Source organism: Glandiceps talaboti, chromosome 14, assembly GCF_964340395.1.
Source record: "Glandiceps talaboti chromosome 14, keGlaTala1.1, whole genome shotgun sequence".
NCBI lineage: Eukaryota > Metazoa > Hemichordata > Enteropneusta > Spengelidae > Glandiceps > Glandiceps talaboti.
The window spans coordinates 19,601,648-19,618,454 of record NC_135562.1 but is presented as its reverse complement, the minus strand read 5'-3'; the positions used below and the strand labels follow the sequence as shown (position 1 = coordinate 19,618,454).

At 38.7% G+C, this 16,807-nt stretch overlaps 1 protein-coding gene across 1 annotated transcript; it reads left to right on the top strand.

Moving 5' to 3' along the window:
- The first annotated feature begins 1,577 nt into the window (after positions 1–1,577).
- Positions 1,578–16,476, top strand: LOC144445389 (uncharacterized). Its single transcript, XM_078134928.1, has 6 exons — positions 1,578–1,665; positions 5,755–5,882; positions 6,832–7,798; positions 7,868–8,015; positions 8,268–12,834; positions 13,586–16,476. The coding sequence occupies exons 1-6, from the start codon at positions 1,631–1,633 to the stop codon at positions 13,651–13,653; spliced, it is 5,913 nt and encodes a 1,970-aa protein (XP_077991054.1). The 5' UTR covers positions 1,578–1,630; the 3' UTR covers positions 13,654–16,476.
- The last annotated feature ends 331 nt before the right edge of the window (positions 16,477–16,807 follow it).

Below are 16,807 nucleotides of genomic sequence, written 5' to 3'. Positions count from 1 at the left end.
GGTGATGAGAAAGTATTGAGGTTAAAGGAAGAAGAAATCATTTTCCGTCTTGGAACGCTAGAACCCCTTGGAAATAATAGATTATTCTCGTCTTTCCCAATCTAATCAGGGTATTTTTTAAATTTCAGGTGTATTCTATTGGGTTCTATTTGGTGCGTGCGAATATTAGAACTTTTCCCACGTATAACTGTTTATATATCACGCGCGGTTTTGTTCCATTACATTCAGATATGTTCAGGTATTAAACTAACATTTCTGTATCTCTCGATTTTTCCTTTGAAAAAGAATATTTATTCGAAACGTAGGATTTTACATCTATTTATATGGATTACGATCTGGTATTCATTTTGGATTTCTAATATAATATAAAACAATTTATCGTGGCTTCCTACTTAATAAATGAATGTGAAATAACATTGATAAAGTCTGTGTTTGAAACTCAATAGATTACAAAAAAGCTAAAAGTTTGTTATTGTACGTACAAGAACAAACATTTTTTTACGTTGATTTTTCTTTGATTGACTTACAAACAAAGACTTGGCATGTGTCATTTCACGATCATCATGATAAAATTGTTATCAATCCAAAATCCAAAATAAATACCCAGTCCTCGTCTATATAAGCTTATGTCAGGGTAAATGGTGTATGGCGGTACACAACTAACTTTTTTCGACAGTGAGAGACCATAAGAAAGATTGTATGATGACGTTTGAATAAGATATGCAACTGCGAGGCTTCTGATATCTTACTTTTCAAACGTTTTTTTCTTGGGGTAGATGTTCGTCGACTACCGTCATTGTACTAAATGGAATCATTATTTTACTGCATACAGTACAGTGTAATATTTACACAAAATGTTATAATAATGATGATAGTTGCGTAAAAATTGAGTTGTGATGTACTGTTTAATCTGTTGAACAGTTACCATGGCGAATGTTCTATCAAATCACCATGGCTACTAGCAAGGTTGCACATTTGCACTATTGTTCAATTTAGTTGATTTTTCCACAACTTATAAGGAATTATAACTTCCTACGACTTTATGTTCACGTGTTATATAACATCTCTTGGCCCTTGGGTATCGCAAATACACCTGTAGTCGTGCGCGTCTTGGTACGCGCTAAACACTGTATAAGACCCGGATGTTGTAAAGAGCTCGTCCCTTGCCCGAACGTTCCTAAAATCGGCAAAAAAATTGTATACTTTTGAGCGTATCTTTTTAATTTGCGTCTTCGGTGTTCTCTATTTTAGTTGTGAGGTTACTCAATTATGTTGTCGATCGTAAGGTGTTGTGTATTTGGGGTTTGATTTTGTGGTTTTTGATTTGTTGTGGTTTGACTAGAATTGTTTGGCCTGGGAAGCTTCAACCCTTTCCCACATTTATATATTTGTGTACAGGTGACAGTGTTGTTGAAGCGCGTGCCCATGCCATCATCATCTGTGTGGAATGATGTCAAGCGTCTGTGCTGCACGCCTGACGCACGCTTGTAACAACGCCCTCTGGAGATGGAGAGAGAGACTCTTTCTAAAAAATGCAAAACATCCATGCGCATGCTCAGTGTACCGATAACGTATGGCGAGAAATGAAAGCATCACGATTATAATTGTGAAAAGGTGCATTTTGGAGTGAATGAGGATGCCCGTACATGTCCAGACAACACCAAGGTAATTAACACATCTTTAAAATTGCATTTTCGCAAAATAATATATCCCAGAATGCGTTGTTTTGATATATAGCACATCAGTACTTGGACAAGTTTGAGGTGCATGTTCACACGAAAAAAACATACACATCACTACACGAGAGCTCTGTGTTGACATAATGTAACATTTTGACCCCCGCCAATATTTTTGTTCTCCGCTCTTTGGCCGCCGTGGCGATCTTGACCTTCCCAAGTGTTCCTTCGTTGTTGGTGATATCGAAATAGTATTACAGATTAATTTTAAGATCGGCCTACCTGCTTAAACCCACACTTCCGGGTCACGTAAAAATAACGTTCCCGGACCAGTAATTCATCTACAAACAATAGAATTGGTTCAAATATTATGGGTAAAAAATTCCCTTACTGCAGGACGTTTCTTTAGGTGCTCCAAAATATATGAATACGACTGCTATAAGTAGATTTTGAGTTACTAACCCTGTACATGGACTGTGATTGGAATATTCCTGTACTGTGTCAACTAGGTGAACAATACACACATACATTTGTATACACATGTAACACTGCCAGGGATAGCATAGTATTAAAGGCCCAATTAGAAAAGGGATTAAAATTTTGTTGTGGAAAACAGTTGTCTGGCAGAGCTCTAGAAAAAAGTTGGCCATGAACAGAAGAAGAATTGTATGTAATCCTCATGGCTTTCTCCACTGATAACAAAGTTCCATCATATATCGACAAAATGTATCTGAACTAATAATATGTATAATAACCAATGATACATTGTACCATTCATCAACACAACACAAAGACTAATTTCCACATTCCGAAAGCCCACTCCAGATCCTTCACATACAGGGCATTACTATTCGTTGCAAACAGTTCATCAATCTAATGACTTCTGCATTCTCCCACTCCTCTTTTGGTGTTCAATATTGTTGCATAATTTTTTGTATTTGTCATGTGTATTTGTATTTTAAATTTGTATTTATCATATTTTGCAATTGCATGAAAACCCATATAATGGTGGATGCATTGCCATTTATAAATAAATAAGTACATAAATAATAAGATAAATAATTTATAAAGATAACACTAATGTGAGAACCTGGAATTGAAATCCTGGCCTGTAAAGTTAATGCTAATCTACAGGGTATAAGATTTACCTGCCATTAGCTGCTAACACATACTGGTAAGGTGTTACTGCAGAAATATTGAAGGTTTGCCGAAAGACTACATGTACATGCATATCATACACATTTTATGTTCCCCAAGAACAATTTAGATAGATAAGAAACAGGCTTCCCACAGACCACTCATTACAAATATAAACAATACCATCCAACAAGCTATTTCATGTCATCACATTGCATGGTCAGCTTTTTACATATTACAAATTGAAACTAGCAAGAATTTGATTTTGGTGTGCTTGCATGGTTCCCCGTGGACGTGTGTACAAAAATGTACACATACAGTGCCTGCTTGTCGGCAGGAGTGTGGTGTTGTTTATATTTTGTATTGACTAGTCTGTGGGAAGCCTGTGTCTTACAAATGTATCTATCTAAAGTGTTCTTGGGGAACATAAAATGTGTATGATAGCACAGTCTTTTGGCGACCCTTCAATATTTCTGCTGTAATAATGCCAGTCTTGTGTTAGCACAGAGCTACAGTACATGTAACCTGGTGTTAATATAGGGTTCTGCAGGTATTAACCCTTCCAGTTCCTAACATGGTGAGATGTTAGTGCTAGCCTTGTGTTAGCACTGAGCTACATGTACATGTAGTCTGGTATTAACAAAGAACTCAGTACTGATGCAGTACAGGTATTAACGCTTCCAGTTGCTAACACATACATTGTTAAAGCCAGCCTGATGTTAGCACTGGCAACCAATGTTGTTATTAGCATCTCAACACCCTAATTTTGAATGATTAAGAGTAATAAATGATATGCCTAGAGTTGGCACTGAGCTACATGTACATTGTAGCCTCATAAACTTGACTTTTGGGTGTCAGGGCTCGGGTTTCATACAATGTACATTTGTACATGTATGTTGCATCCCCTCATTCACTACATGTAGTTGGTGCAATGCATGTGACCACAGTCTCAAAGCTCTTCCCTTTACCTCTTACTGTCAAGATGCTATCAAACTATATTTTAAAAATATTTCAACGCTATGTACCTGTAGTTGCTTTTTACATGCCGGTGTTGTCTTGTAAAGCTCGAAAATTATTGTCTGAAAGTGTCTGAATATATTATTGTATATGTTCTCAAAATTGACTTTTAAGAGTAAAAATCCTCCAGGGCTTCTAGGGGGGAGACCCCTTCGGACTCCACATGAGAGTTGTACTTATTCTCTTCTCAAGCTTTCCTCCTACCTTTCACTGTCAAGATGCTATTAAACTCTTTTTGGAACATATTTACCCTGTGTAGTCAATAATTATATGATAGTGCTATCCCGGGATCGAGTTATAAAGTATTTGCAAGACAGACAAGTAGTCCACACTGAGTCACGATAAGAAAATACCTGTCATGTGATACATTGTACATGTATATGGGGGTGGGGGTACAGGTGGGGGTATCATGTTTTAGAATTAAGTGATGGGGGGGGGGGGTCATGTTTTCTGTTTTACAGAAATGGGGGTGGGTGTCAGTGACTTTTTGTAAATGTAAGCCCAATAAAACCACACCCCCCCCCCCCACCCAGGCTGGAGAAACTGATTGGTCCCTTAGTGTAAGCCAGGGAAGGGACTGTGTACATAAATTGTATGTATAGCTATGGAGGGGACTGTAAGTACATGTACAAGCTAGGGAAGGGACTGTATACATGTAAGTGTAAGCTAGGGAAGGGACTGTGTACATGTAAGTACAAGCTACATGTAGGGAAGGGACTGTATACATGTAAGTGTAAACTAGGGAAGGGACTTTGTAAGTACAAGCGAGGGAAGGGACTTTGTAAGTACAAGCTAGGGAAGGGACTTTGTATAAAGTACAAGCTACATGTAGGGAAGGGACTGTATACATGTAAGTGTAAACTAGGGAAGGGACTTTGTAAGTACAAGCGAGGGAAGGGACTTTGTAAGTACAAGCTAGGGAAGGGACTTTGTATAAAGTACAAGCTACATGTAGGGAAGGGACTGTATACATGTAAGTGTAAACTAGGGAAGGGACTTTGTAAGTACAAGCGAGGGAAGGGACTTTGTAAGTACAAGCGAGGGAAGGGACTGTAAGTACAAGCTAGGGAAGGGACTGTGTAAGTACATTGTACAAGCTAGGGATGGGACTGTGAAAGTACAAGCCAGGGAAGGGACTGTACATGTACATACAAACTAGGGAAGGGACTCTGTAAGTACAAGCTATGGAAGAGACTGTGTAAGTACAAACTACATTTTGTACATGTAGGGATGGCACTGTGTAAGTACAATGTACAAGCTACATTGTACATGTAGGGATTGTGTAGAGTTACACTTATTTTATGCACTACTTCAGATTAGGATTAAAATCCTTGTGTGAAACCAGTTTGGCAGAGCTACATTGTACAGGTATAGAAAATGTTGGTTTGCAACAAAAGAATGATCCTGTGTAATCCTTATATATTTGGAGTCATGATGGGACCAGGGTGAATGGTTAGCGTGACTGACGTGGAATCTACAGGTTGTAGGTTCGAGCCCTGTCGCTGCCTGCTGTTTGTTTCGGAGTGGCTAAAGTCTTTGGGCAAGATTTGAACCACAACTGTGCCTCAGTTAACCCAGCTGTATAATTGGGGACCTGGTAGGATGTAGGTTGCAATGTCAATGCTTTAATTCTATGTGCTTAAATGGCTGCAATGGATTATATGCTCCCCAGGGAGTTGGGGAAGACTAAAGGGCCGTTGTGCCGTTCTGATCTGAGCCAGGGGTTATAATTGTAAAGCGCCTTGAGCACGGAGTAGGAAAGTGCTATATAAGAACCCAACATTATCATTATTATTATTATATAACAATGACCTGGGATTGAAACATAGCTCTTTAAGTTGTTATAGGACATGTTAAACATGTATAGTCCTGGGATTGAAACATAGCCCTTTAAGCTGTTATATTTCTTTGTTTGTTTTATCAGGAAGGAGATGGAGGAAGTCACTTGTAATTCAGAGTTGGTGATGACATGTGAAGGTCACATTGATGATCCTAATCTCTCAGGCCATCTTCAGACACTGAAAGCCACATTAGGAAACATATTATGTACAGGTAAAGATTTTGGACCAAGTATGCCACATTGATTGGCCACTGGGTAATGTTTTTAATTCCACTGTTTTAGCTCTTTTTGTGGATGTCAATTTGACACAAATACAAAAAATGTATTCATTTGTGTTCATAAGCTGTTGACAGTACAACTGTACATTACACATGTAGATGAATATTTGTCACCTAAATTAACATGCACACGTACATGAAGCTGTTTCCAGTATGTCCTCAAATTGACATACCACTGATGTACATACATGAAGCTGTTCCCAGTATGTCCTCAAATTGACATCCCACTGATGTACATACATGTACATGAAGCTGTTCTCAGTATGTCCTCAAATTGACATACATATGTACATGTACCACTGATGTACATACATCTACATCTATAGTGACCCACCATTATTTGATGTTCCCCTGTCTCTTACTTTGTGATGTGTTGCAGTTTCCTTGAACACTGTAACAACAAAATTCTAAAATGTTTATTACTCCGTAATCACTACTTAGGTGCCATCAATTAAATTCGTTGTTTGCCGTCTGCATGCGGATAGGTTTTATGGTAGATTTAGAAAACAATAAACAAATTTAGTTTTGTCCAAAAGGCCGTATTTTATTCTATTGTTAATGGAAAGACTGTACAAATATCTTCAGAATAACTACACATATATCTAACTAGTTGTTTAAGATAATCAAATTTTGGATTGTGACATTTATATTTCACCAGAGTACATATGTAGTAGATTTAGGTACAGACAGAAAATAAATCAAGGGGAAAGTGGATTTTATATGACATTCTAGTAATAGTAATAGCCTAGCCATGCACATTTGTAATTGCAAAATGTAGAATGCTCAACTTTCGAAAATTTTCGAAAGATTTTTTTTCATGTTACTATTTCTTTCTTCTTGATCAATTCAGGTTATTGAATACATATATTATATCTAATTACAGGTAAAGAAGACATCTCTATTAAGAAAATAGAACCATGGAACAGTGTACGTGTCACCTTCAACATTCCTAGTGATGCAGCACAACGACTTCGAGATCTTGCCAGAAGTGGAAATCAGGCTTTAAAAGATCTAGGCATTTTATCAGTACAGATTGAAGGTGATAGTGTGATACATCTAACAATATCCAAAGATAATACAACACAGGAAGTCACTTTTCGTGCAGCTCCACCAGTCAGCCAACAGCAGCCTATAACACAACAATTGACACCATCATCTGTCACTCAAGTACCAGTTGGACCACTGCCAATCATTGGTTTACCACCACCACCACCACCACCACCACCACAACAACCCCAAATACCGGTGACAAACAATGCACCACCACCAAAAAAGAAACGTGTTAGACGTAAGAAATCCACTACTGTAGCTGCTGCAGCCTCACTTGCAGATATGACCACAACTCAGTTGCCTCTGAATTTGCAGCAAGAACTGTCACATGAACAAATGCAGAAACTGTGTCAGGAACAGATGATGTCAGGTACAATTTCAAACATACCGATGACATTGAATGAAAAGCAGGAAAGGAACAGGCCTCCAAATTTAAATCTGGTTGGACTCTCTCCTGACAGTACAGGCAATTTTCAGCAAGGAAGTCGATTTCCATTCACTGACCCTTCAACAACTCGACCAAATAATAATGCTGCAAATATTAACAACCTACTCAAAAGACACGATGTGACATTAACAAGTCCATTATTGGTTAATTTATTGCAAAGTGACATTTCAGCAACACAGTTTCCTTTCTCTGCACTAACCGGAAAGAGTACCCCACCGGTTTCTAAGGCTGAGGAGGGTGAATTAACTGTTTCACAGGCACAACTTCAAGATCATTTTCTACAGCTACAGCAACAACACCAACAGCAGCAACAACAACTACAACAGCAGCAGCAACAACAACAACAACAACAGCAACAACAACAACAACAACAACAACAGCTTCTGCAGCATCCTTCATTTGGAATGATACCACAACAAAGACCACAGCATCAGCAGCAACCCCACCAGCAGCAGTTTGGAACGATGCCTCAGCAGCAGCAGCAAGAACACATGCAACTGATGCAGCACCTACAGATGATGCACAATGCTCAACTTCAAAGACAAAATATGCAGCAATCTCAGAGACCTGCTAAACAATCATCACAACACCAACTGCAACAAACTTTCCAACACCAGTTAATGCAGCAGCAGCAACAACAACAGCAGCAGCAACAACAACAACAACAGCTTCATTCTCAGCAGCATCATTTTGCGATGCAAGAGTTTTCCCAACAACAACAACAACAACAACAACAACAACAACAACAGCAACAACAACAACAACAACAGCAGCAACAGCAACAGGCTATGGAAGCACAAATGCACCAACATGGTTTGCAGCAACAGCAGTTTGGTCAGATGCCGCAGCATCCACCATTTCCACCAATTACACAGCATCTACCCAATGACCAAATGATGCAGCCTGTGATGCAGCATGTGCTAAAAGAACAACCAATTGCAGCCAACAAACCAATTGAAGATCAACATCTAAAACAGATGACTTCACCAATACCAAGAGAACAACAGGGTGGCTCTGGTCAAAATGTGTCTAAAGAACAAGTTCCGACTCTACCACAGAAACCTGCAGAAGACCAACACATGTCTCAAGTTATAAAGCCAGTGTCTAATAAGCAACCAGGTCCTGTGATGAACCTACAGCTTTCTAAGGAGCCGTTTCCAGCTGTAACTCAAGAGTCTTTGCAACAACAACGAGAACTCTCAGGCACACCACCACAGAATGAACAAGAACAACATTTGAATTTTAATACAGGAAGTAAACCAAATCAAGGTACAAAGTCACCACAAGAACATCTTCAACAGCAAATGCAATATAAGCAGCAACAACAACAACAACAACAACAACAACAACAGCTGCCCCAAAAGCAGCAACAACAGCTGCCACAACAGCAAATACAACAGCAACAACAACAGCAGCCACTTCAACAACAACAACAACAACAACAACAACAACAGCAACAACAGCAGCAGCAACAACAACAGCCACTTCAACAACAGCAACTACAACAACAACAGCAGTTACAGCAACAGCAATCATCCCCAACACCAAGTCAGTCGGTTTCATTGCATCAAACTAATAAAGCACAGTTGCATGAAGAAAATGAAAAGAAAGATATTTTCCCACCACAAAAGGAACAACAGCACTTGCAGCAGTCTAAATTTCAGAAAGACGATAAGCAGCCAGCACATCAGGAAGTCCAGCAACAACCTTTGCCACAGCAACCGTTGCCACAGCAACCACTTCCTCAACAACCTCTGCCACAGCGAAAGTCTCCAATAAATACACAACCAACACATAAACAACTACAAAAGCAACAGCAAAAGCAGCAGCAGAAACAGCAGCAGCTTCAACAAAAGCACATTCAGCAAATGCAACAACACCAAAAACTGCAACAACAACAACAACAACAGAGACCCCAAGTTCAACAGCAAAGTGTACCACCTAGACTACCATCAGCACCATGGATGTCGAACACAAGACTTACAGCACCTGGTAGTCGAGATAGCTTGTCAGGAATGTTTTCTATGCCAACCGATCAACTCAACCTATCACAGTTTGTCAGGCAGTTAGCAGAAGGTGTTCAGCAACAGATGCCCCAATTTCCATCACAATTTTCAGAAGCAGATTTTGAGAGGCAGAGGGAGAAGATCCTGTCATTTGGTTTGAACACTAAATCTGGTGGTGAACAGAAACCACTAGGAAAAGGTTGGGACTTGAAGGGACCAATGCTTGGTGGTAGAGAATCTATATTACAGTCAGCTACATCTAAACAGAGACAACAACTCGAACAACAGCATTTGCAACAACAGCAACTTCAACGACAAGAACTTCAACAACAGCAGCAACAACAACTAGAAGAGCTTAAAAAACAGGGACTTAAACAGGGACAGACCATCCAATCACTTGGTCCACCTCAACAACTGCTGAGAAAGTCACCCTCAATGCAGTTAACTGATATCGATATTCATAAAAAGCAACAGGACATGCAACAGCAACAGCGCAAAGATCAGGAACAGTCGTTTGAACAAAGTAGACAACAGCTTCAACAGCATCAGTTGTTAGTACAACAGCAGGATAGATCTAAAGACAGCACTCCAGTCTCCATGGAAACCACAGACAGCAGTAGTAATGACAGTCGAGAAATGATTGACAGCAAGATGATAAAAAGTGACAGTAAGAGTATGTTTGCAGAGATGTTGTCAGAAATGCAGCACAAAACAGCAGAAATTGCAAACCCACCGACAGTCATTGATAGTAGTAACAAAGCAGATGGGGATGGGATACCAGTTACTACCATAGAACAGAACATAGAGAAACAAGAGGAAAAAGAAGGAAGTGTAGAAATACCTGTAAAAGAGGCAAAACCTAACCCTGAAATAGACACAGGAAAGGAACATGAACAAGGAAGTGAGTTGAAGAATAAGGAAAATGAATCCGTGGGAGTGAATGAAAAGCAGGCGGAGCCTGAAGGTCATGGTCAAAATGTGTTGATAGATCAAGGTCAAGGTGTGTCAAACTCTTCAGAAACAACTTTGACAGAGACAAAGATAACAGAAAAAGACAGTACTATAGTCAAAGAAGTAGACAATTCTAGAGAAGATGATGAAATTAAAGAGAACACTGAGAGTAAGATAGGACTGGATAAAACAACAGACCATCTAGTAGATAATGACTTGAAAGGTGATAACATGACAAAGGCTGAAGATAAAGATAACAAGGGTGAAGTACAAAACAAAGGTAGTGCCAGTAGTAGCAGTATTTCACAGGCAAAGAAAGGAGAACAAAAAGTTGAAGATGAAAAGCTGGATAAGTCAGTTGACTCTAGTGTAACGACTGAAGATGGAGTGAAATCAGACAGTGAACTAGAAGGCTTGGAATCGGCTATTGCTGAGAGTATGTTCCAAGAAGATGAACCTGACCAGGCCAGCAGTAATAAGGATGATATAGCTGAAGATGAAACCATGGAAACAAGTAATGGGGATCAAGAGAATGATAAAGAAGAGCAGAAAAATGATGTGAAAAAACAGGAAAGTTTGTCTGCTGTAGAAACTATTGTTGTTGCACCAAAGGGACAAGAAAGTACAACACATATACAGGAGGATAGTAAAGACAGTGACAAAAAAAATGATGATGAAATGAATTCCAAAGATAATTCTGATACAAAGAACATGATTGGTCAAACAACTGACAGTGTACCAAGTGAACTAATGAAAACATCTCTTATAGAGAAAGGGGACACTTCATCAAAAGGAGGTAGTGACCTGCTGGTACAAATGATTAAAGAAGTTGAAGTGGAGAAAAAACAAAACAAGGCAGAAGACCACTCTGTACCAGCAAAGACAGAAAGAAAAAGTGGAGAAATGTCAGAATTAAAGGCGATAATACGAACCGTGGAAACTGAAACTCCTCACATTGACTTGTCACTTCTTGACTGCGATATGAAAACAGAGAAATTCACTAAACCTTCAGCTAAGACTACAGGACACAATGAAGAAGCTGTGACATCAACAAATATCACTGACACTGCAGTTAAAAAGTTTCATGGCAAAAAATCTAAAGAAGACATTGTTGAAACTAAACAGGGAAGTGTTGTAGAGAAGTCAGATAGCAAAGCTAAAGATGGGTTGGATGTGACAACAGGAGAGACCACTAGAGATGTTTCTGAGCAAATGAAAACAGAATCTGAAAATCCAATACCAGCACAAATTTCTGATGAGAAAAATGAAGTGGAGAGAATCAATAATGAAACAAACAACACATGTGATCCAGATAAACAGAAAAGTGATGTAGGGAGGCGACACCAAGGTAAAGATGCTGAGGAAGGTGTAGTGAGGAAAGACAAGACAACAGAAGTGAAGGATGACACTGATGGACAGATGGATGAAAAGACTGACCACAGTGTCCATGACAACAAAGAGTTAAAGGATGGTGGAGACAACAGTCAAGGGAGTAAAAGTCTTGACGATGACAGTAAGATGGATACAGAGAAAGAAAGTCAGAAACTGCCAAAAGATGAATCTGAAATAACTGAGGACAGAAGTAACAAACCAGCTGACACTGTAACTGAAAATGTTGATCAGGACAGTATGGCTAAGAACTCAGAAAGTGATAAAAACTTGCCTGAAGCATCAACAACAAGTCAGGTTTGTGAATCAGATAGAATCATGATAAACAAGTCAACTACAGAAATACACAAAGACGAAAAAGGTAAAGACAGTATTGAAAGTAAAGTCAGTGCCATTGCTGTAAATACTGACAGTGAAAATAAAACTGTGACAATACCAGCAATAGAAGTTAAGGCCAGGGAGACGCCAATATCGGGAAGGAAAAGGAAAACTGTAGCAGAGTGTGTTAATGTTATCATGGAGAAAAGGTCAAAGGTTATGTCTGTGGCAGCTACTAGTTCGAGTGAGATTGTAACAGAGGATAGTGTGAAATCCAAATCAGCTGCTCAGATGGATCAACCCAAAGATAGTCAGCCAGAGGTCAAAAGTCAAAAACAAGGCAACAAAACAAGTGACATTCAAAGTACAGGTGACAAAGAAAAATTGAATGACAACCAAAATACTGCCGAGTTGGAAAAAAAGGGGGCTGGGCAAAAACAAGGTGATAAGGGTGAATGTGTAGCAGTGACTGGCACAGATGTGAAAGTTTTGGGAAATACAGAACAGGAAGGAGAGAAGGTGAAAGAGGAACAGTTAGAGGAATTGTATGTCAAACCTGAAACTCCATCACGACGAGGATTTGGTAGAGGGAGAAGAGGTGGCAGAAGATCACCCAGTGAAGGAGGTCGGGGGTCACCTGCTAGGCGAGGACGGGGGCAGAGAGACAGAGAACCAGCATCCATGTCACCACCAAGAAAGAGAACCACAAGGTCCAGTGGTGGAGGTAAGATAAACAATTTGTAAATGACATCAAATGGAGCTCAAGAGTTAATCTCTGACTGAGCTAGAATCAGATTAGCATTAGACTAGCTCAGTGCTAACACTGCACTGGCACTAACACCTCACCAGTTTGTGTTAGCAACTGAAAGGGTTGTCAGCACCAGCCCAATGTTAACACCAGGTTAGCTCAGAGCAAACACTGCACTAACACCTCACCAGTAAGTACTAATTACTGGAAGTGTTAATGCCTGCACTAGTCCTATGTTAACATTAGGCTAGCTTAGTGCTAACACTGTTTTGGCACTAATACCTCATCAGCATGTGTTAACAATTGGAAGGGTTAATACCTGCATTAGCCCTACATTTTATGTTGCCACCAGGGTACATGTAGCTCATTGCCAACACTGGGTGGTTACTAACACCTTACCAGTATATGTTGACAATTGGAAGGGTTAATACATGTCACTAAGCTAGCCCAGTGCTGATATCAGGATAGCGCATTGCAAAGGATTCTTGAGCTGCTGTGCATACATACAGTATGTATATTGAAATCATTGTTTGAACATTTATTTGCAGTTGTTTGTGTTTAGATTTGTGTGTTTGTGTGTGTGCATGCATGTGTGTGTGTGTGTGTACATGTATGTGTGTGTGTGTGTGTGTATGTGTGTGTGTATGTATGTATGTGTGTGTGTATTAAGTAAAAAAGAGCACAAACTAATATATATGAATTTCTTTCTATGTTTGTGTTTCTGTAGCTGATATATGTGAACCTCTGCCACCACCCCAGAAGAGAAGACGAACAAAGGATCCTAATAAATCATGAAAACCATATCATCAATATTTTATAGTGAACAATTTAAACTAAGTTGGACTGTGATTAATAAACTATAAACATGCATTGAACGCATACTGTAAGCTCGACCATGATTACCAGACCATACCATGCAGTGTCAACTGCAAAAAATGTAATCTAGACAGTGAATGTCCCTCTGATGTACATGTATTGAAGCTCGACTGTGATTGGCAGGCCATACCATATTATAAAATTAATCTGGCTTTTGATTAGTAGGCTCGGAATACATGTGTGTACATTTGTAGTACTGTCAGCTAAACTGTGATTGGTTGGCTGTACCATGCAGTGTAAACTACATGTAAGTGAGGCTATGATTGGTAGGCTCTGAATATGCACAGTACTCTTAGCTAGATTGTAATTAGTAGGCCCTACAGCTGCACAGGTACATTGTATACAGGCTGATTTTGATTGTAAAGCCCTACATATGCAAAACGTTGCAAGCTGGACTGCCATTGATAGGCTTGTAAACAGGCAGAGTAAGCTAAGCTTGAACATGATTGGTAGGCCCTGATTATGAATATTTATCCTATGTAGACCATGATTGGTGGCCCTAAACCAGGCTGATTTATACTTACTGAATGTCTATTATATACAAGTGCTCTTATTCTTCAAAGAAAGTTGTCAATCTGTGGACTGAAGATAAAATTATTTTCTCTGTTGGTGGTAGTTTCGGTTACCCAGAACTCTCTTGAGTTCCACCCCTCCCAGCAGAGAGTGTGGGGCATTACAACGTCAGTGATTGGAACAAAATGATTGTATTGAGAGGCTGACTCACATGACCTCTGACCTCTGTAGTAAAATCACAAGGTGGCAGCTTTTACTCGGAGTTAATCTTCTAACAAAGTCAGTTTTTCAAAAGTTTCCTAGATTTCTATGAAATATATACAGAGTTTATGAAAATGAAATGTAGAATCATTTTCATCCTGACAGTGGCCATGTTCCAACTAACACAAATTACTTATGTAATGCCCCATACTCTGTGGGGTGTTGGAAGAGAGCCCTCAGTGGCAGAGTCTTGATAACCAAGACTATGTTGCTGGTAGTCTTCATTATGATGTCATATTGGCTGCTGTGCAGTTTTTAGCTCAGTGTAGACTTAAGACTTACAGTCCTTCAAAGAGAAATTTGAATGAAAATATTTTATCCAGAAATGGATAGATTACTAGTATTAGTTTCCACATGTGTCTCCACATTTACTACAACACTAATAGACTTTGTTGAAGTTACACTAAAACTTACATTTGAGATAATATCAGCAATAAACACCAGGGTGGCTGCACACACTTAGCAACAGCTATTTAGAAAAAAAATTATTAGTCCAGTGTATTTATAACACTGAATGATATAGCTGAGAAAAAAGTTGATAAATTCTACGTTCAACATGTGTACTGTGTCATAGTTTTTTGCTGGTAGTAAGATGGACATGTTCAAATTCAACATATATGTGTACTATGTCATAGTTTTTTGCTGGTATTATTAAACTTGGACATGTTCAAATACAACATACCATTTGTACATGTGTACCACATGTATGTCATAGTTTTTCGCTGGTATTAACATGGACATGTCCAAATACAACACAGTTTGTGCATCATTCTTTTAGCATTTATTTCTGGAAAGCAGTCTGCTAATTGAAATGAAGAAAACTGTTGACCATTCATTCTGGCAATGGATGATAATAACTGTTAACTTGCCATTTATCCCGATGTCTGACATGGACTTTCCTGTACACTTCAACAAATGAAGTAAAACTTTGGATACAAACTTAGAAACCAATACTAGTAATCTATCAACAGTAACAGGTTTTTGTGTGTGCGCTTATTCAAAGTCATGCATATCATAGCCAATGAGATTAGACATAGCAATGCATGCTTTTGTTATGCAAATTACCACAGCACTATCATTACTTGGAAGGGGGGGGGGGGCAATAGGCAATTTGAAATGCCAGCCAAACATCTCATACTGATCTGTAAGTTAATTAGTAATGCTAATCTAATAACATAGCTGTAGTTACTCATAAACATTGTGTTTGCAGACCAGGTACATGATTCTATCATTTTTATTTTGTGTCCAAGTTGTTATTTGTGTTTTTCTATGTGCCTTAGTATTGGCTGTGTTCATAGTCATGGTATTTGTCAATGGAATTGCATGGACAATAAAATTGAAACAAGTCCTTGTACCTATATAGATATAGTCAAGTAATTCACAAGATAACTACTCGTCTCTCAAAATTATATTTGAGTAAAATTTTATTGTTTTTAGAACTGACTTTAGAATTGTTAATGTTTGTGTACTTAGAGAATGTACAATAGCTATATATATATATTGTAATAATTTGTACTAGTATCACAACCAAGAGTTCTATTCACTTATGAGTGATGTCTTGCTTGTACAGGTCAACAGGATTCTCAAACTGTCCTGTCTAGGATCACGTCATTGCCACTATGCCATCACATCATTGTCACTATGCCACCTAGGATCACGTCATTGCCACTATGCCACTTAGTGGTAAGCTCAGTAAATGAACAGTTAAAAAGCCTGTTGACCTGAACAGGTAAAACGTTACACATAAGAAATAAGAATCCTTGGTTGTGATACAAGAACTTATTATTACTATGTTTTACTGACTTGTTGAATGATTGTGTTTCAGTAATAGCCATATCTTTCTTTTAGAGACAGTCTTGGACAGAGTTGAGTGGCTGACTTCTAGTTCTAAGATATATTATATCAATGGATTTTTGGCTTATTTTGTCTTTACTATACATAGAGTACCATTTTCATCATTAAACAATGGAAAGCCATTTTGACCTGTTTTATTGTGTTCTCATTTCATTTCTAAGTCTTGCAGAAACTAAATCACTTTTTTGTTGACAAGGTCAAATACAAAAAGTGAAGCCTCTTGCACATCACAGGGTGTATGTGTCCATATATGTATTTATGTATGTATGTATGTATGTATGTATGTATGTATGTATGTATGTATGTATGTGTGTGTGTCTGTATGTATGTATGTGTGTATGTATGTATGTATGTATGTATGTATGTGTGTGTATGTATGTGTGTGTGTGTGTGTATGTATGTATGTACGTACATACGTACGTACGTATGTATGTATGTATGTATG

Coding starts and splice junctions, on each gene's coding strand:
- LOC144445389 (XM_078134928.1), top strand. CDS start 1,631: ATGAGGATGCCCGTACATGTCCAGACAACACCAAG. Junction 7,799..7,867: donor CAACAACAACAACAACAACA/GCAACAACAACA, acceptor ACCACAACAAAG/ACCACAGCATCAGCAGCAAC. Junction 12,835..13,585: donor CACAAGGTCCAGTGGTGGAG/GTAAGATAAACA, acceptor GTGTTTCTGTAG/CTGATATATGTGAACCTCTG.